Source organism: Phaenicophaeus curvirostris, chromosome 12 (assembly GCF_032191515.1).
Source record: "Phaenicophaeus curvirostris isolate KB17595 chromosome 12, BPBGC_Pcur_1.0, whole genome shotgun sequence".
Lineage (NCBI taxonomy): Eukaryota > Metazoa > Chordata > Aves > Cuculiformes > Cuculidae > Phaenicophaeus > Phaenicophaeus curvirostris.
Window position 1 is genome coordinate 16,981,992 of NC_091403.1, and position 21,379 is coordinate 17,003,370.

The 21,379-nt window shown below is 36.2% G+C and overlaps 1 protein-coding gene across 3 annotated transcripts in view; it reads left to right on the plus strand.

Moving 5' to 3' along the window:
• Window positions 1-18,333, plus strand: part of ZNF280D (zinc finger protein 280D) — a 48,956-nt gene extending 30,623 nt beyond the window's left edge. For 2 of the 3 annotated variants that reach the window (XM_069866881.1, XM_069866882.1), the window contains 5 exons: window positions 50-190; window positions 1,647-1,709; window positions 2,293-2,411; window positions 2,605-2,641; window positions 16,081-18,333. In XM_069866881.1, the coding sequence (XP_069722982.1) occupies window positions 50-190; window positions 1,647-1,709; window positions 2,293-2,411; window positions 2,605-2,641; window positions 16,081-16,714 (994 nt within the window). In that variant the 3' untranslated portion in view covers window positions 16,715-18,333. Of the gene's footprint in view, window positions 1-49; window positions 191-1,646; window positions 1,710-2,292; window positions 2,412-2,604; window positions 2,642-5,303; window positions 5,402-16,080 lie in introns of all 3 variants that reach the window. The other variant, XR_011338292.1, reaches the window with a different exon arrangement.
• The last annotated feature ends 3,046 nt before the right edge of the window (window positions 18,334-21,379 follow it).

A 21,379-nucleotide genomic window follows, 5' to 3' on the forward strand; every position in this document is an offset into this window, starting at 1 on the left:
TGTTGTAGAATGTTCATTTTAATAATTAACTTTTTCTTATTACTGTTAGGTGTCGTGTGGGAGCTCACAAATGCATTGAGTGTTACTCAGAAATAAAAGATTTTGCAAGCCATTTTCCTGCCTATGTCCATTGTAGCTTATGCAGATACAACACAAGCTGTAGCAAAGCCTATGTGAATCACATGATGAGGTAAGAATTTTTCAATTTTTTGATTGGGCTATCAAATACTTCCTGAATTCATTCAAGGCCTGTGAAGTGCTACTAAGCTCAATTTTGAACTGGGTCATGGAGCTGGCAGGGGGTTTGTAAGGTTGGATTTTTACTTTGTAACGAGGGCCTAAACCCTGTGTTGTCATTTTGCTGTAGAAATCAACAGGTTCAGGCAGTGTTCTGTTTTTCGTTCAGAGTTTCTGTGGGATCTTCCATAATCATTTCGGCCAGACTTAATAAATGATGACTAATAGTTGCATGTTCTCTGGGTTTCAGCTTGAATACCTCATCTGGCATTGCATTAAGTGCTGAATGCATGCAGCTGCAGCTATTGCTAATGAAATCTCTGCTCAGAATGCCATGTCTCAAATAGCATACTCAAGTGCATACTTTTTCTTACACCGCTTCTGGTCATCTGTTAAAATACTGTCTCATTTTGCAGGAGGTTTGTCACTGATAGTGAGGCAGTATAGGGTCTTTGTGATCACAGCTGTAACAAAGCGTGGTAAGAAAACAAATGCATTAGTTTTCAGGGAAATACAATTATACTATGCACTAATTAAGCACATCACATAGCAGTGATGGTAAAACAAAATCTTGAAAATTTGCTTGTTAATCCTGTGCTCTGAACAAGCCTAATGTATTGCAGAAAAATACAGAATGTGGTTATCTTTTTACTTCATACATGTATAAAATACCTTAGTATTTTTGAATGCTAGAATTCTTGAATTCATGACCCAAATCTTTAGAAGATTTTGTGTATATTTTTTGTGTTGATCTGTTCATATTAATTTCAGTGCTCAGCTAGGCTGAAACAGTTTAGATGCCTTTATGCATATACCCAGTGGTTGCATGCTTAAAGAAAAAGTGTAGAAGAGGAAGTTTACTCTAAGACAATATGTTCCTCCTCTTTGCCATGTTCTGGGTGTTGTTAAATTCAACAGTGCAGTAAAAGAGCCAGCCATATCCTTTGTCTCCTTGACACCCATCATGACCTTTTTTAGTGAGCATAAGGAACAAAGGATGGTGAGGAGGATTTGAGTTACCTCATTTGAAACTATGTCTTTAGGAAGCCTGACTTCAGCAAAGCTTCACTTCTTTAGTGGAGCATTGTATAACTACAGCCGTGGTGCTTCAAGAGCTAAACTGCAGATGGAAGCAATCGGTTCTCACAAGACCATGCCTGGCAAGTTAAGCCTTGCCACTCCCCAACTCTTTATTTATGAAGAAGCCAGTGTGTTTAACTAGAGCTGAGATTCACAAGCTTGTAACTCGCAGCAACTTAGTGGCCTAGAAGAACACAGGACAGTAATTGAGCCTTCTGTTTTCATGCCTTGTCATAAGGAAATTACAGTACCATGTAGGGGTGTAGGCAATGTGTAGAGTAACGTACTAAAGAAAACCAGTCTAAGTGGAAATCTTTTCTTATGTTTAGTTTTCACAGTGCTCGTCCAAGTAAAAGATTTTGGATCTATAAGAAACATACAGAAGACCTACGGTAAATCAACTTTTTATAGTCATGGGTCATTATATTTTTACTTTCTGAGAGTGAACTGATATTTAGGTAAACAAGATTAGAGCCTCTGGAATGTCTAGGCTTCCACAATGTAGAAAGAGCAGGGAAAAAACTGTAGCTCTTCCACTAGCTGTGTTCCAGTCAGTGACAAATATTTATTTGTCAACATTTATTAACTTAAACCTAGGCAGTTTAAAAAATATTTCTATTTCTTTATTTTCCTATTGTTCATAATGTGCAAAAAAAAAAAGGGGTGGGGGGCAGTGAGGATAGGGGGAGGAAGGAAACAAAAATCAACCAACCAGCCAAAACTGAGAAGCTCATGTTTTTCAGGTCAGTTTGTCTAAAGTGGTGTTCTTTGTACTGCATGCAGTGTGGAGATGCCCTGGTCATTGGCTGGGATATCCAGGTGCTAGCTGCATTATAAAAAGAATGTTTTTCTGAGTCATCTCATCAAAAGTTGCAGGAAATTTTTTTTTTTAGTTTGTCCAGTTGCTGTAAATGAAGACAACTGTTTTCACAAAGATGTTGTATTTATGCTTCGTTTTTACATTTTCTTTTTCAGAGGTGTGACTGTAGTATGTCTTAACTGTGATTTCCTGACTGATGTTTCTGGCTTAGATAGCATGGCCACGCATTTGAGTGAAAGCCACACTCATACTTGTCAAGTTATTATAGAGAAAGGTAGGTACATACAGGGTCTCTTCTATATTGTATGCACGTGTAAATACTTACATGTGGATGTGGCTGTGTTCATTGCACTCGTTTTTTTCAATTTCATTATAATTATTTATGTGTACTTAGAATTGAAAGTGAGTACTTCTTTATTTCCAAATTTCAAAATATTTTTCATTAAGCTCTTTATTTTTATTTTCAGTTTCTGTAGATATCCCAGCTGCTGAACGAGGACCTGAGTAAGTTCTGTTTTACTGCTCAGTGTTTATTTCTATTACTTCAGTGACAGATGGCCAAAATTTGCACTTTGATCTTGGGTTTCTTTTGAATTTCATGGGATTTGAAATGTCTGTATGAACTCTTAATTTACTGGTGGTTTTTGCTCTTACCTTCTTCACAACTGCAAAAGTGGGGAGATAAAATAATTACCTCCTGCAGCCAAAATCAAGAAGATTTTTGCTCAGTTTCGCCAGAGACAAAAATAATTCTTGCTGTATTAGGACTTAGAAGTCATGACTTGTAAGTGTAGACATAGTGAGAGTGTTACTTGAGCTCACTTTTAATACTAGCTTTATTAAGTGTGGGGGGTTTTAAATGTAATATTAATATGAATTTTGAAAAATAACTTTTATTGAAGTAGAACTAATTCCATCTTAATATTTTAAAAATATTTACAAATTCTTTTCGGAATTGTTACTTATGTGACAAAAAATACAATGTTTTTTATTAGCTTTTGACTTTCAAAGAAAAATTAATACTAGGACTTTGAAGTTTTTATGGATTTGAAAATGAACCTGCGGTATCATGGAGACTGTGTTGCAGGATGTTCTTGGGATTTTAACTGTAGAAGAATCCGATATGCCAAGGCATTCTCAGTTATGCTGGAACAGTACCTGAGGCTTTTTGCCATGTAGCTTATGAGCCTACTTAGGCCTTAATTGGAGGTTCAGAGTTGTCAGTTGAAGCAAGCTCTCATAACTGTTTCAGAAGAGAGGAACCAAGATGTCAGTTAGACTGCAAAGAAAGATATTTTGAAAGACGGAAGAAAATAGTTTAACCCTGATTCAACAGCAGTGTGTCATTGAGACCTTCTAGCCTATAGCAGGACTCCAAAAGGGATTACATGCCCTCATGCATGATGAGAACTCTTCTAGCAGAGTTAGAAGTTCTTAGGCCTCTAAGCATGTCAGCCTTCACTTAGTGTTGGAAATATTCCATATAGATTATTTCATACTATAAATATATAAATTTTGTACTGTAAATATATAACTTTATAAATATATATTCTTAGTTTACATAAAATAGTCACTAAGAGGGGATACAGGAATCATCTGACATCTGATCCAAACACAGAAAATACTTGTTTCTTCTGGCTATGATTAATAGTAAAGCAAAATATAAACTTCAGACCTCTAGTAATAACGGTTTAGCATGTGGTGTAGTTGAATTAAACTGGTGGTCTGATGAGATGACTGATAGACATTATTAAGAAGAATTGAAGGTATTCTGACAGGTATGAACAGATGAAGGAAGTTAACTTGTGAAATCATTCTGAAAAAAGCCATTTGAAAAATGAAATTTCTGAGTTTGGAGCACAGAATATTGAAATTGGACAAAATACTGGGAAGAGTGATGTTATGAGGATAACCAATATTCCCTTCTTTAGTCCGTGATGACTTGTGTCCTTTTAAGAGTTTAGGTTTAAGTGGTATTCCAACAATGGAAAAATTAAGTGTTGAGCTGTGATACAACCAACCTTAGCTTTTCTACTTAGAACTGGCATTAGATGTTGGCCATTAATACTTGCTGAACTTTCCTCCATGGAAACATTTTAGACATATTGAACGGTGGAGTAAAGTTACATTTGTGGGAGGCTCTTGTCAATACTGCGCAAGGACCTTCCTGTCTTGGATATATTACAGTGATGTCGTATGACAATAGTTAAGGATGTTGTATATACAAAGTATGTGTAACTCAAACAGATGGTTGAGCACTGAAAAGACTTGAAGTAAATTTAAGAATATGTTTTTCTACTGGTTGTTAGATTAGGACAGATGCAGGAAGCAGTTCTTGTGAGCTCTGATGTTGGCATAAAACTAGTTACTGGTACTACATGGGCTGATGGAATCCATGATGGTGCTTTTTGGAACTGTCATGCTCATAGACTTCATTAATTGCAGTAAATCTTGTCCTGTTCCATATACTAAATCTATCATAGTTTGGACAAGAATATGTAATTGCTAAATCTAAGAGCATGAGTATACCTGCGTAGCAGATTTTTTAATTATTTGCAGTACAGTGTATACCCAAAAATGTTTGTCTCTTTGTGGGGTAGTTCTTCCTAGTACTCCATGGTTGACTTTGGAAGAGGAGGAATGTGCAGGCAATAGTCATAACTTCTGCTGTGTAGTTTCTCAGTGTTTATGAATGTTTCTTCCAATTCTTCTATCTATAATTCAATGAGGTATGTCTTGTTTATGGGGCTCTTCAGAATCACTTCGTCATCAGAAACAATGACTCACTATCTTGACCGCTTTTGGATCTTCTCTTGCATCTCTCAGATGGTATTTTTTTGACATCTTTTATTAAATATCAGGCTTTGTGTGTTGTAAAACTCATCTTTATTGCTAATGACCAGGCATGTTCTATGAGCTCTGCGTAGTGTTGATGAGACTGTCTTTGAATCCTGCCATTAGTAATACAGATAACCTAGCTGGAGATATTCCAGCATTTTTGGGTTGTTGCTCTATGTGGAGTTGCTCTGTTAGTTTAGCGATCCACTTTGTGCTGAGGGAATAAGACTTGCTAACTGTGCCAGTACTCTTCTAATGCTCAACAGTCCGCTTTGCACAACAAGTAACATATTTTAAAATGAACTGACAGCAGACATTTTTATTGCAGGGGAGTTGAAAGTGAGCAGGTATCCTATACTGCCTTGGCTCACTGATACATCATTGTGGACCAGAAAATTGAACCCAGTCCAGCTTGGGATTATTTTGGTATGTAAGTGAACAAGGATCTGACCAGACTTTTTCATTTTCATTCATACTTTGAAGCTACGGTGTTCTCTTCTTGCATCTTTTAGGCAGCGGGTCTGGTCTTTTCTCCCAATATTGTAGTCTGGCAAAGGCCCTCCTGTGATAATGTTCTCTGCTTTGCAGCAGTGACTTGCAGCTGGGGCTTACCAGGTTTTTCACTTACGTGATGCAGTGTTTCTTTACTGCTCACTTTCAGTGTTTCTTTGCTGCTTGAGCCTGTTGATACCATCTTGAGCTAGAGTAGTGTATAAATGATTAAATGTGTTGACATCAAACCCCATTTTGTTCTCAACTTGATACTAGCTTCTGAAATTGAAAGGCTTTGTCATTCTCTTTGTGTTCACTAAAATATAGAAGTCCCTATCTGTTTAATAATGGAGTAAGTTGCGTTTTTGTCTGCTGGTGACCTTACAGTTTATAGTGACAAAATATACTTTGAATGACTTCTGTCACATGTAACTGCATAAACTGAATCTTGGCTAAAGGAATTCATTAGCTGCTTTGCCTTGGTAGTTGAGCTTCTTTTTGCTCCTAAATACTGTTTGAGGAAAGCGTGTGATAGAAGCAGAAACATTGAGCCTGGATTCTGAGCAGTCACAGTTCATTCACAGCTTGTTCTTTTGGTATCATCTCTCATCTTCAAGGATGCTCTACTACACCTGCTGAGACATCTGCTGCTTTTGGTTTCACTGCTTCTGACTTCATCTTTAGTTCTAGATTATCTATGGCAAGTTTATCCGTCAGCAGGTTGTCTGGGTATATGATGAGCTTTCCTTTTGTCAGGATGAACATCTGTTGTTCCTCCAAACTCAACCTCGTGCTTACAGTGGATACATGTCTTGGTCAAATCTCTAATTTACTGCCTTCCAAGCAACCTAACAGATAAAGCTAATGTTATTCTGTGATCAGTCACTGTTACAACCTCCCAGTTATGAGAGATGATTTCTGATGAATGCAAGCTGTTCTTGATTTGCAGCTCTTTCTTTTTCTGCGTAATCATTCTCCGAAATTAATCCTTTTTTACTGGTATTTTTGTCCACTTGACTTTTAGTGTTGGAGCAGTAACAGTTCTGGTGATAGTGAGCTTCTGCAACTACTGTGATAATTTCTAATAATAGCAAGGATCCTGTCATCCATTGTCTCTTTGCAAATTTTGTGATTGAGCATCTGCACGCTTACTCAGTATGCTAAAGTCTCGTTCTTTTTACTACCTTTTTTCTTCTGACAGAAGCTATGTTCTATCTTGAAAGCTGCTGTTCACCTTTAACTATCAGTTACTACTACAGGTTTTTCTTGCAGGACTTATTTCTGTTTTGACACAGCAGCATTCAGAAAAGCATAGTGGGTTTGTGTTTTCATTGTGAACATGCTGTTGCATTTCAGAGGAAGTTGGATCTGTGATATTTCACTTTGATTCAGGAATCCGGCATCAACAAAATTGGATTGCAGATTTTCATGGCTTTCAGAAATGTTCTCCAGGAATTTACCAGAAATTATACTAGATTGACATTTGATTTGAAATGTGAATTATACCTCTATTGAATTCTCAATTGGAATATGATAATTTGATTCTTTTACAGCTTTGCTACAGAAGTGTTTTAAGTTTCAGATTTGCAGTTAAAACACCTTGTAATCTACATTCATATTTGCCAGTTTTCTGTAAATAGTTCACAGGGAAACATGTGCATCGTGGCATCCCTTTTCCCTTTGTGTGAGGATCTCGGAAAAGTTAATCATATGGAAAACTCATAATGTGCAAACAGTAATAAACCGTGCAAGTAAATGTGTCTGACTCAAATATCCCTGATGGTTTCAATGGCTACCAAGTTTTATCAGTAGTGCAACGTGTTGGGCCACATGTGTCAGGATGGTGCATGAATATGCATGGTATAACCAATTTAGTTGGTGGTCAAAAAATTAAGGTTTCATTTGTTTTTCCTTAACCTGTCTCTCATTTTTTAGGATGTTGAGTGTCACTGCATTACAGGTTCTTAAAAGACATGTAGTTGCAGGGCATCCTTGCTTGATTAATGAATTCTGTTTTAACTTGGTTTTGTAACCTTTCTGACAGGGAAGTAAAAATTGGCTTCTGTTATTCTGTTAAATGTTTCTAACTGTACAACTTTGTGCATAATAACACTTTGCTACACATAATGGTAGTTATTGTGTGGCTGTCTTCACTCCTAACCCTATTTTACAGGTGAGAAACTGGAGACAGTGTCCAGTGACCTGAATGCCAGTCTATCCTTCCGCGCTCAGTTGTTAACAGTGTAAAATGCCATAGTGTAGAAGTGCCTTTCTCTTTTCTCTAACTATGCATTCACACATACCTTCCCAGTAAATGCTTATACAATCAGGTATTTGGGAAAGAGCTGTGCTTTATGAATTATCAGCTCTACTGAAGAGTTAAATTTTTCAGTATGGGGAATTTCTGCTAAATATTTGAGGCTTTTCTTAAAATTAAAAAAACATAATGCCTAGAACCAAACTAATTAAAAAAACCAAAATGAACCCAAAGACCCAAACTAATTAAAAAAACCAAAATGAACCCCAAGACCTTTCTTTTCTTTTGTTTGTAAAATAGATCCTATATTTATAATGCTGGATATGGTCAATTTGAGTGGCTGGAAGGTATCTTCAGCTACTTGAATAACACAAAGTTGTTTCCTAGAAATTCTTGAAGATACAGTCATGGTCGAAAAAGTTACTTGTTGTTAGGGGTGGACAAAAAAGGGATGTTTATCAAAAGATTCCAGCTGAGTTTTAGTACTGCTTACCCAAAGAAGCTGTGGGAAGCTCTTTAGTTATAAGAGAACATGACACATCACCAGGAAGACAGTTGCTTATGGTTTGAACTCTATGTGCAAATATATGTAATTTGTTATAAGAGAGCAGGGGAAGCAATTGGAGTGTATGAACCTCTGAAATGAGAATACTTCCATCTGTGCTTTGACTGTGCATTTTAGTCTGCTTGTTTCACTGACTCAGTATCTCTTCCATTAGTCCTAGGTGACTCCTCATGTATTAAAGTTTCAGATCAACCTGAACTTAAACTTCAAGGAGAAATTTATTCTTATGTAGGATAAAGAATCTTTGGAGAGTTCCAGAGAGGTTTCAAAATTGCTCAAAAATGTGGACTGGAGATGGTCACCATCTTTGTTTTATTTTCATAGCCTTTTTTCCAGAAGTACTGTGGCTCCACTAGTGAGACCGCTCCTTGAATCCTGTGTTCAGTTCTGGGCCTCTCACCACAAGAAGGATGTTGAGGTTCTGGAGCGAGTCCAGAGAAGAGCAACAAAGCTGGTGAGGGGGCTGGAGAACAGGCCTTATGAGGAACGGCTGAGAGAGCTGGGGGTGTTTAGCCTGGAGAAGAGGAGGCTGAGGGGAGACCTCCTTGCTCTCTACAACTACCTGAAAGGAGGTTGTGGAGAGGAGGGAGCTGGGCTCTTCTCCCAAGTGACAGGGCACAGGACAAGAGGGAATGGCCTCAGGCTCCACCAGGGGAGATTTAGGCTGGACATTAGGAAAATATTTTTCACAGAAGGGGTCATTGGGCACTGACAGAGGCTGCCCAGGGAGGTGGTTGAGTCACCTTCCCTGGAGGGGTTTAAGGCACGGGTGGATGAGGTGCTGAGGGACATGGTTTAGTATTTGATAGGGATGATTGGACTTGATGATCCAGTGGGTCTCTTTCAACCTGTTTATTCTATGATTCTGTGATTCCACAGATGTAAGCAAGTACATTACCTTTGTTGCTCTTTAAGAACTACGGGATTTGAGATCTCTCATATCATCAAAGTGTTGGGAACATCATGTACTGGTAGTCTTCTATAGTTTCGTATCCATTTATGAGAATGCTGCTTTCTAAAACTTGTGCCCAAACAGAATTAAGGTTGAAAATATATGTCAGGAATTCAAGGTAAGCCGTATTAACAAGGATGTAGTTACCACAAAATGTTGTAAGCTGTATTCATGTCCAATCATGGTGAAGTAGCCACTGTTTTATGAGCTGTACAGCACGGCCATAGAAATGCATCAGAATCTCATGGTGTAAAATAATTATTGTATCTTATTTAAACCAATCCACAGATACTTGATTAGTTTCATACCCGTTTATTTTGATGGCAAACGTCATATTTATTCAGACAAGAACAACAGTATGTTTTGTCCTTGGATGTAAAATATCTCATTTATTTGTGTCTAAATTGTTCTCTTTCAAGAGTGACTGTTTTAGGCAAATTTCTGTTTCTGACTTAATTGTTTAAGATCTTGCATTGAAATCATTACAGCAGTGAAGCAAAGCTAAATATTTGATGTTACATCATTGTGAAAAATGATGTTGCTACTCATGATTAAAAGCGTCTGAGTATTTCAAGTTCCTGACCCCAAAAAATGTGTTGTCACATTATTTACCCTGATCATTTTCTTACTGTTAATTAGATGTTGTTCCAGTGCTGTTCATAGCAAATGCTATTTTAAAAGAATCCTTTTCTTGTAGTTATTTTTGCCATCTTTTATTGCAAATTAAGATGTAATACTTAAAATACTTTAACTAGTTGTTTGTACCACAATGTAAGTAGTTGGTTACTTGCCAGAATATTAGTGTTAGAAAGTGTTTATGGCATGCTGATAGTATGTGCTAAAATTCTAATAAGAGTCTGGTTTTAACACTGCTTTCTTGGATTAAATTAGGAAAAAAAATTAGTGGCTCTCAATGTAATATTAGTATACATTTTTCGTAAAATTTAGGTCGATAAAGCTGGTTTTGTCAAGTATTTTGTACCTTGTAAAGAGCCGTTAAGACTTGCTGAGGTGGCGATTCATTTAATTTATGATTAATAACATTATTTAAATATAACAGAGGCAGCACCATACTTCAGCAGATTAAATTTGCCTTTAATGCAGCATCAACAGAGAAGATACAGGCATAAGCAATTTTGAGGGCTTTGTTCAGGTTTTCTTTTTTTTTGTAGGGAACCTTTGAAAGGTTAGATTTTATATCAGAAGTGATGACTTAACAAGGTTTTGTAGGAGATGCTTCTTGCTATCTCTGCAATAGCGTTTTCTTGTATAAACACAGAAGATCAATTTTAGTAATATTGTGATAAGGCTTTTAATTAATGTGGTTTTAAGTCAAACTTAAATAATTTATAGCTCATGTAACATATGGACTGTGCCTGTGAAGGTGTTTTGAGGGAAACGTTGCCTCCAAAGTGTACTTGGTCTGCTGCAATGTTTTACAGTTTCGCTAACGTGAACTGCAGCTGTATTCTGGATATTTGGGTTGTGGTAGACAGTTATGAGAAAAGTAAGCTTGTTTTGCTGAATGATTTTGTTGGGTCATAATGTAGCTTTATGCACTTTCAAAAAGTGCATTTTAGCAAATTTATCATTTCCCATCTTAAATACTTTAGATGTCTTTTAAAAGGCCTTTATGGTGAGGAGACTATTCCTTATGCAGAATTGCAGTAAGTGCTAGAACAAGAAGTATCACTAATGGTCTTAAGACTGTTGCTTCTTGGTTTTCATGAGCTAAGATAAGTGGACCAGGTTCCAAGAAACAAGTTTATCTTTTAATTTCTGTACACCCCATGCATTATTTTAAAATTATGAAGTGCTATTCTGGAACTCTGAATATAAATATAAGTATCAACTTAAAAAGCTGATTTCAGGGTACCAAATTGCTTTCCTCCTATTGATATCTTAATCTGCATGTCCATTTTATCCATTCAGTAATTTAAAACATTTGAATCTTAATTCATTATCCAGTAGGTTAAAGACCAAAATCTCCCTTAGAGAGAAGCTAAGTTGGAGTTTGTCTTTTCTTTTCTCTACACAGTGTAACAGTATCTTTGAACTCTACCAGCTAGTTTGAAGATCCAAGACACACATACGACTGGGATGTGATGTTCAGAAGATAAATGCAGTGCGAAAGTCTAGCTTTCTGTGTTTTACTCCCAAAAGATACAACAGTGTTGGAGGGTTACCTTTAGTGTATCTGCTACATCCAAAGATACATGGTTGATTTGTGCCAGGCTTTAGTAACAGAATGGTTTAGTTGGTTTTTGTAACAGAAGCCATGATTTTATACAAATCCGAGAACACTGTTCATCTTCGTTAAGCAAGGTTCTCAAATGTACATGGTCACGTATTTTCTTTCAATAGATTCCATTATGTTTCAGGTGTTTTCTCTTTAATTTTTCACTTTTTTTATCTCATGTTGTGTTTCAGCTTTATAGAAGATGTGGAATTTGCATTTTTTGTTCTACAACGTTGTGTTCCATAATATTTGAGATATCTGAACCTAAACTTTTCAGAACAGTGAGCTGCTGAGTTCAGTGTGGTGTGTTCAGTGTGGTGTCAGCCACAGCGGAACCTGTAGGTCTATTTTCTGAAGTGCCATGGGATGCTTGTTCTGCTGCTGCCAGATGCTTGACATTTTGGCCATTCATTGAAATATACGGCAGGAGGACAAAGACAGACAAGGTGCTGAAGAACCAAAAATATACATTGATGAATCAGGTTGTGTGAAAGCATAACATTTATAATTCGGAGCAATAAGTCAAGCAGTCTTCCTTTTCTGTTAGTTCTCAAGGGGTGGTATGGTCAGCCAGGGTAAAGGAGGATGCTGAATAGGGAAGGAGGTTGCCTAGTAGCAAGAAGAGTGCAGTAATTTTAAGTCAGAAAGAGTTTTGCTGCATAATTTGGCCTCATGGAAACAAAATACATCATCTCTGTGGTGAAAAAAATACAATGCTGAAAGTATATGACATTGTTTACATAGTTTTAAATATTTCAGAGGTTGTGATACAAATAATTACTTACAATGTCTATCTTTATGTACAGTGACCTTTTCTGGTTTAAAATCAAAATTAACTTACACATGTATTCAGAAAGAAAAAAGTTTAAGTTATTGTTGTCACTTAGGTGCTTAGAATTTCCTAAATGAGAGTAAGATTTCATGGGCAAGATGCCCTGTTGCATTGGAGATGCTTTTAGAAGACTGGTGTTGCTTTTTTTCAGTCACTTGCTTTTTTACTGCTCTAAAAATGAGGGAGGGGAAGGAATTGCCCTTATTCACGTTGCTTAGAGTTAAGTTATTCTCTCGCAAGCATGTCGTTAAGCATCATCTTTATACTTAATGTAATATTGTCATAGCATCTGTAGGTTAATGTTTAGATACACAAACCTCAATCAATTTTCTCTTCCTTTTCCTTTACTTTCTTGGGGTGGTGTTGTTTTTTTTGTTTGTTTTCTAGAACAATAAGTTTAGTTCAGGTTTTTTTTTCCTTCTAAATAAAAAGCTGTCCAGGCTTAGACTGCAGTAAGATATAATTGAAATTATATATCTGAAAAAGGCTACAGGAGTTGCCTCAACTTTTGCTCTTTTTCTATTTTGGTTTTGTTGCTACAAGTATCTTTTTGCTAGTTTTTTTATCTTGGAAGACTACCTGCAAAGGTGTGTGCTAAGATCCATGATCAGTCTCTGCTGCATGGCAGGTTTATGGGAGTGTCAATGTGAAATTATTTCTACAACGTTGTATCATAGTCAGTTGCTTGTGATTGTAAAATAAGAAATATTAATTATTAGGTAAATTTCAAGACCTAGTTTATCTGAAAGTAAAACAGAAACATCAGCTTTTGAAAGGTAAATACAATGATCAGCTGCATCTTGAAATCAGGTAGATTAAATAACACATGCTGTGTTATTTCTCGGGTAATTGGGCATAAGTATTTAATTAATATTTCCATAATGTATTTTCTATGATAAAAAATTTTGAATGGCAGCCATAATGTACTCAACAAGACTTGCAGAGTCTAGATTCCAAGTATCATTCTTGGTAAAGCTTAAACTGCAAATTTAAAAGATTCATAACACATTAAGTAAATTGTACAGATTATTAAAAGAAGCATTTTTTATGATGTTGCTCATGAGTTAACAGTATTACGTTTTAAACAGTTTTAAGTTTTAACTGAGTTAACAGTTTTAAAATGCAGTACAGGATGTTAGTTATTGGGAATTCATTTATTTTTTAAAAAACGGTGTCATTTGTGTAAAGCATACTGAACCACATGTTTAGCAGACCAGGTATGTGAAATTGTTGGTAACTGACAATTACAGCATTAAACCTTATACCATAAAGGAAAAAAAAAGGAAAATTGTGGAGTTTTTATGTCAGTCTTGCACATTTCGATTGGTGCTTACTGTGGGCAGGTTTATACTTCATACAGTTCATCCAAGTTGGTGCTCCAGATGCTGCAGTCTGAAGTGTCTTATTCCAGTTAGTGATCTTTCACAATTGTTGGTGCAGGTTTAACTGTTAGAAATTCAGTCGAAACATAATTGTAGCTGTTTCTTGTAAATGCACTTACAGAGCCTTAAAAAAGGCAGACTGTTTTCAGAGTCTCTCTGTAGGTTCCTTTTCTTCTTAGAAAGGGTTCTGCTTTATTTCCCTTTATTCTAATTATATGCAGTGTGGGACAAATAACTTGAAATTTTACTTTCACTTAAAATGCTTGCTTAGGAATTGAGAGTAAATGGTTCAGGTATTAAAAGCTACAGATTAGTAAACAGTTGCTGTAATTCTAGTAGAATTTGATGGTCTATCCTTGTGTTTAAGTGGACAAAAATATTTTTTATATTAATCTGTTCTGTGTTTTCTAATGAAACTTTGTTTGGACTGCCTTCTGGGCTTAGAGATGGACATCTGGAATATTGCAGCTCTAGCGCTCAAGTCCTTAAACGATTTTCTTTGTCATTAAGTCAAGATCGTGATGTTGGTGCTTGCAAGTTATCAGTGTTGCAGGAGCAAATCAGTAGATTAAAGCAGTTGATTGCAAGAGTCCTGCATCTTCACTGCACTGTTGTTTAGAGTTGTTACTTTAGACAAGGCTTGTGTTCTCTGGGTAGAATGCCCATAGTGTGCATGTCTTCAGAGCTGTGTGGAATATCTGATTTTGGTTTGGACTCTTGAGGACCCACCTCTGTTAGGAGCTGGAGTTTCCAGTTCTTTTTCATGAGGAAGTAATCTAGTTTGCATACCCAGGACTGCTTTGTAAGCCAGACCAGTATATGGGAACTATCAAGGATTGTGCCTCAAAACCATAGTTACTTTCATTTATAAAAAGCCGAGTTTTACATTGTAACTGTTTTGTTGAAATCCTTCTTTCTTTATAGCATTTAGCATATAGGCAAATCATAGGAATTGTTTTTAATTCCTCGATGAGTAGAACAAAAAGACTTAAAGTTTGAAATTATATCATAAAGACATAGTAGCAGGAAATAGGTTATTCCTTTTAAGAGTCCTGGAACTCTGTTGCTTAGGTAATGCTAAAAGTGGTTTTAGCCAAAGATTATTTCAAATCGTTTTTTAGACTATTTGAAGAAATAAAAGTACAAATGCATTTTGATTAATGAGATATTTGGCAATATTATCTCATGTCTTTTGTCTGCTTGTCACTGTTCAGAGACTGTTTTCAATTTAAGTTTTATTTTTAACTGGGGAGACTTATTTCCTTGTACTCTCATTTCCTATTTAGAATTTGTATTTGAACTCAGACCGAGTGATATTTTTCATCTTTACCCCCTTGCTTTCTTTTGTTTATCACCATCATCATTTTAGGCAACTTAAGCTATTCATCGTTCTGAAACATTTTGAGTGAGTTAGAAATTACGTAGTCTTTACAGCAAAAATTAAGCTTCGTCATTGAAAAGATGGGAGAAGCTGGTGTTCCCATAAAAAAATGAAGAGAGATATTGGAAACTGGTATTTGGTATGTTAACTGTTGGTATACGAACACAGAAGCAAACTGCATATAGCAATATGACCGGACTATTTTATGTTTTTATGGTACAGATGGCATTTGAAGTAGACAGTTCAGTTTCTTTGGAGCATTCTGATTTTTTTCCCCTGGTCCCCCTAAAGCACTGCGCACTGTGGCTTTGAATGGTTTTATTGAAATGCTACAAGTTTTAAACAGCCAGTTTGTATCCAAAGTTTATACTTATTCAGATTTTATTATAAAGCGAGATTTGTCATTTTTACTTGTGAAGTGATTTGTATTTCCTTTTCATAAACATTCAGTTATACTCTGAAAAGTGACTGAAATTCCTGCTGTACAGAATCACTTGTTCCGTCAATTCAATTTTCTAATTGTTCAATAGAATTTTGGATTAAACTTAGTTTAGATTTCTAGAAGCTCTTCTTGCTTTGCTCTCGTTAATATTGCAAAGTCAGTTGATGATAGATACAAACTGGCTTCTCTTTTTTTGCACATCAACCAAAATTTACAAATATTTAAGTGTGCATCTGTGTCAGAGGCCGGGGAGGTAGAAGAACTTAAAACTGTATTTTGGGAAATCCCGGTGTCCCACAAAAGGGACTATGTAACTTGCCTTTCTGGAGATAAAATGCGAGAACTATGGGTGTACTAATTGATAGCTAAATACAAAGCTGAGTTTGTAAATAGGTAAGAAAAATGCAGCTGTTAATTTATTTTGGCCCATCTTGCTATGACAAGTTGTGAACAGGACCACATAGGAAATCTACAGTGCTGCTTTCTGAATGTTGCTTTGCAGAGTACAGTCACGTGTTACTTTATTTCATTTGTTATAAAAATAACTTGTTTTGTTTTTTCAGCAAACCGGAGCGTGACTCTTCAGATGAAACAAAGGAATGCAATAGAAATAAAACCAAACAAGTTGCATCAGCTGAAAAGAATGAAGAAAACTCTTTGTCAAACCCAGAAAATGTTCCCAGCTTGGAACTCACTGACGACAGCTCAAAGAATTCCTTGCTTGAGAAAGGAGCATGTTGTGATTCAGATAATAAAAAACAATTAGTAGATGAGAAACAAAAATGTATTCATGATGAAAGTGAGTTGAAAACATGCCCAAGTTCAGATAGTATTATCTTGAATGAGCAGACTAAAGTACATAGCTTGGATGAAACTACACGTTCAGCAATGAATGCGAGGGACTTAAAACTAACATTGGAAGGAGATGTTAGTTTTGAGCAGTTCTTGAGAAAGAGAGATGAGCCTGAATCCGTTAGTTCAGACATTAGTGAACAAGGCAGTATTCATTTGGAGCCTTTGACTCCATCAGAGGTACTAGAGCATGAAGCTACTGAAATTCTTCAGAAAGGTAATGTTGCACCTTCATCAAAGAAAGCTGGACAACTCTCTGAACCAGCAGATGAGACGTCTAAAGAAAGCAGTCCCAACAGAGTGGAAACAACTGTAAATAAGACAGACGAAAATGAAGCAAGCTGAAATTTAGTTCTATCATTTGTTATAAACAGTGGTTAGAACACCATGGACCATCCTGGTTGAGTGTGCCCATTGATGCTAATTATTAATAATGAAAATGACAAGAGGGAGAGAGAGGAGAAGAAGAGACCCTAAAGGAAGTTTTGCGTATCAAGATGGAATGTATGTGTATGTACAACTGAATTAACTAAATTTCCAAAAGGTAGCACAATCAAATACATCTTTCTGTCTCTTGGAATTGATACCTTACTAGATTGACTGTTTGAAAGGAGGAATAAATTCTAATTTTTAGTTAATGAGCCTGGGATGAAATGATTTGTTTGCCAAGAAAATATGTTTTTAAATCCTTCATTGTGAGCATTATTGAATAGTGGAATTTAGTATGAATTCACTTCTGATGCTGAAATGAAGCACACTTGTAATGATGGTTATTGGTCTGCTGAGGATTTGGGTAAACATAAACCTTTGGACTTGGTGTCACATTCCTGTCTGTAAAAGCATGTAAACAATTATATGAATCTATGCACCTCTGTACAGGTGTAGTCCTGCCAGGCTGTAAGCTTACCTTAATAAACTTTCAGTGAAAGTGAAATTATTACAATAAAAAAATACTTGTGGAATTTTCAGTGTCCAGGCTGTGCAGAAATACCCAACATAATTGTATAAAGTAGACAATACTGCTGAAAATACTGTAGCTTTTAGGCTTTTACCATTGTTTAGATGCTACTTTCTTAATTGTAGATCCATAGCAATGGTCTGTAAGTCACACCAAAGTGTGGTTTAATATAAAAACTGTTCTAATCAAAAAGGAGAACCCCAAACTGGAAACACCAATTGGCGTGCATTCTGTGATTTTGCAGATGCTATTGGCTGTTAAAAAAAGGATACAAGGGTATATAAAGTAGAATTGTACAGTTCTATTTCAGGACTTTTTGTAGTCTAAATTGTGTACAGAAAGATGGCTGCTGCTCTTCGTTTTGGTTTTTTGTTTTGGTTTTTTTCTATCTTCTAGGTAGCAGCTAGATGTAGGAATGCATATGATTAACAGTAGCTTGCTCTAATGACTTCTTTGCTCCATTTGAAACACTCAGAATGTGCTTTTGGCTTACGGTTATGTTTCTAATGAATGTTAAATGTTTTGAACAGCTGTTAAAGTGCTGCTGTAAATTATTACTTTTTAAGTAAATATTTGCAACAAAATTTTGTCTTTTGTGCATAATTTTATGCTCAGCTTGGAACTTTGGGCATAGTCTTCCCACATTTTAAATATTTAGCGACAGCTCCCCAGAACTATTTCATTCAAATTGTTAATTTGAGACTTGTGGGGCTATTGTTTTGTTGGGGGTTGGCATTTTTAGAATTAAATTAACAAGTGCCTATGCATAAACATATTTTTGTATGTGTGTGTTGTGGTAAGATGTTCTAACTTTTCCAGGTTATATAGAGATATTTTTCTGAGCTCTCAGCATGCAACTGGAGTCTGCTCTGTTCTCCTAAGTTAGCTAGTGTTGGCTGCTAAATGAGTCTACTTAGCATCAGCATTAAAATTTTGATACCATCCAGCTTATTTTTGGAGCATCTAAGTAAACCACATCAATCTCAACATCTCAAAAGTTGCTTCAGACTCAGAGTTATGACTTAATTAGGATGCAATTCAAAATTTTTAATCCATGCAGGTTTAGAAGACTTTAAAAAAGAGAAATGAACAGTTTACGTAGTCACAGCTCTTTGAGATCTACCACTTAAAAAACTTCAAGACACACGAAAAAGATGAGAGCATTAAGTTGCAGTATTCTTTTGTTCTTTAAAGATTTTAGTGAAATCGCTAACTTGAGGTATGATAAACCAGTCTGATTTCCACATGTACATACATGAAGACGATAATAAAACACAGCATCACAATGAGGACAGGTTAAAGGACTTAATTGGCTGTGGAACTTGATGTGTATGTTATTAAAGAATTTCCTGAATGCATCTGCGTTTAAACTCTGAGATCTCTGCAGTATTTTAAATCTTATTTATGATCTTTATGCAAATAATCTATTTTGAATAACACTCTGATATGTGGTGTTGGAAAAGATTAAGCTCAACTGGAATCAGTTGTGTAATATTTGCTTGTAAGTTTCTCACACTTGTATTATGTAATTTATTTTTTAAAAATCTTACTATTTTAATAATAAGAATTTGGAAAAATTTGGCCACAGCCTGTTGAGTATAACCTGTATTTAAAATCCAAAGTTTTCCCTAGCAAAAGCAATGCAGGTTACTTCTGGACAGGAATAATAATACACTGCCTCTTGAACTCTTCTCAGTTTTATTTACTTGAGTGAAAGATAAAGTTTCCTCCCTTCCCTTTGCAGTTGTTTCCTTGAGCTTGTTTAAAATATTAATGAGGGTACAGTGCCAGTATCAAACCTAATTTTATCTTCGTATGGTCTTTTAAGTATCAGCAGTGATGTTACCATGAAAGGTATTTCAAAGATGAGCCCAGGAGCTAATATACAACTCTTTAGGGGATATTCAAGATAATGAACCGAATACAGGGTAAGACTCGGTTGTTATTTTGGCATTGTTCTTCTAGTTGACCCATGGCAGTTTCATAGCGATTTCATTGTCCATCCTGCGGGGTTTTAAAATGCTCCTAGTTTCTCCACTAGGCTATGTCTTATACTCTTCAGTTGTTAAATCTACCTTTTCTCTCAAATTGGCAAATAAATATAACAGAATTCAAAATAGTTATTCCCAGCTTCTACTTTGCTGCAGTTTCTTGCTTGAAGTTCACAACCCCAAGAAGGGATGTGTACATGAAACCTTATTTTTCTACTATAGTAGAAGATATAGTTGAGGAGGAAAAAAGATGATGTTCTTCCCTTGCAAACCTGCATCAACAATGCCCTTTGGACTATCATACTACATCACTACAAATAGAGTTAAGTGGATTTTGCTTTATATGTAATTTCTTAACCTTTACAATTTTTTATATGAAGATAGGTGATTTTTACAGGAGGAAGCCAAGTTTAATCCCATAAATTTGCTAAACTTAATCTTGTAAGGCTCCGATTCTCTTAAGAATCAGTGATTGAAGCGGCCCTTTTCTGCAGTAGTTGCTAAGTCTCGTTTCAGCCAGTTCCGCAGATAAATAGTGAGCTAAATCATGGAGCTGATCAGGCTGAAAACAACACTGGCAGCAGCAACAAGCAGCAGTGGGGAACAGCATGCTGGTTTAGGCCATTCATTTGCTGCTGAATGGGAAACCACAGCCTAAGAAATACAGCTTTTGGAATAGTCTGTAGGGAATTGTAGACAAATTCGTACTTTTGGAGAGAGGGGAAGCATTTCCATAAGAGGAATAACCAGCTTGAGCTTTCAGTATACCAAACAGCTGCAAGTAATGAAGCCATTGGATCAGTTCCTTTGGAAACTGTCTGCTTATTATGGCTGGATCTCCAGAGGTGTTAGTTGTGTAATTTTTATACCCTTTTTGGGTATGACCTATACATTCTTAAGTCGTAAGTGCATCAAGGTTATAATACAACTTGTATAAATCGCATGCATTTGATGTATGTTTTTAGATCTATGCGAATTCAACTTATTAGTTCATCCAAGCAAGCATGTTGCTATAGAGGCACCCTATTGCAGCTGCAGGAGACTAATTTTCAAGATAGATTCTGAAAATATAAATTTTCGATATAAATTCCTGTTGTCTTGGATTTTAGAAAGGAGAAAATTATCACTCGTGCTTTAATTTTTAGTTATTTATGTGTGAGATCGTATTACTGAGTAAACTTGGGACAGAATGGAGGGACTCGGAGTGAATCCAAGTACTGTGAGTCATTAGGAAGAATTCAACCTGAAGGAAACCGGTCGAAAAACTGAGCTTGATAGAGGGTAAGTAGTGGCAGTATAGGAAGTCAGGTGAAGTCTTAGCTGCCATAGACTGTTACTGTATTCCCATTGTTTTTCATTGTGCACACGCATGCAGGCTTGTTTATGTGCAGCTATAATGAAAATTTGATTTTATTTTCCCTTATGTATAGGAACACAGTAATAAAGAAGAAAAGGGGTCTTATTTTATTTCATGTTAAAATTTTATATCATGTTCGGCAACAGTCCTTATGCTCTCTCGAGCACAAAGATTATTGAAAAAATTGCCTTTATACTTGAATTAGAGCATCTTGCTAATCCAAGCACGCCTCTGACTTGGTGGGTTACTCAATGGAGGAAATGGGATTTCATCTCCACTCTCCATAAAAGCAGATGAGATGTGCATTGAGACAGTTTTTGCTGAGGAAGCTGGGTTCCCTGAGGGCTCTGGGAAGCTTTGTTCCCATCCAGGGCAGCTGCGCCTCTCAAACTGTTGCTGGGCTTTTGCACTTCCACGAGGTTCAAGCCAGCCTTTCCAAGTAAAGATGATCCATAGATACTATCATATGTGGGAAAATCTATTCGTTGTTGAAATGAAGCAAACAAACCAGAAAAAAGGATTCGATGTTGAAGTGGAGCTTTTTTTCTGTACCTGAGCTTTCACAATGATTTAACTGCACTAGGGAACTGCTGTTTAGCAGTGGTATCTTGCAAGTTTTAATATGCTGCTACCTCTTATTGCTGTTTGTATTTTGGCAGTAATAAAAATATATCTTCTCACATCATATGTAGTTTATATTAATG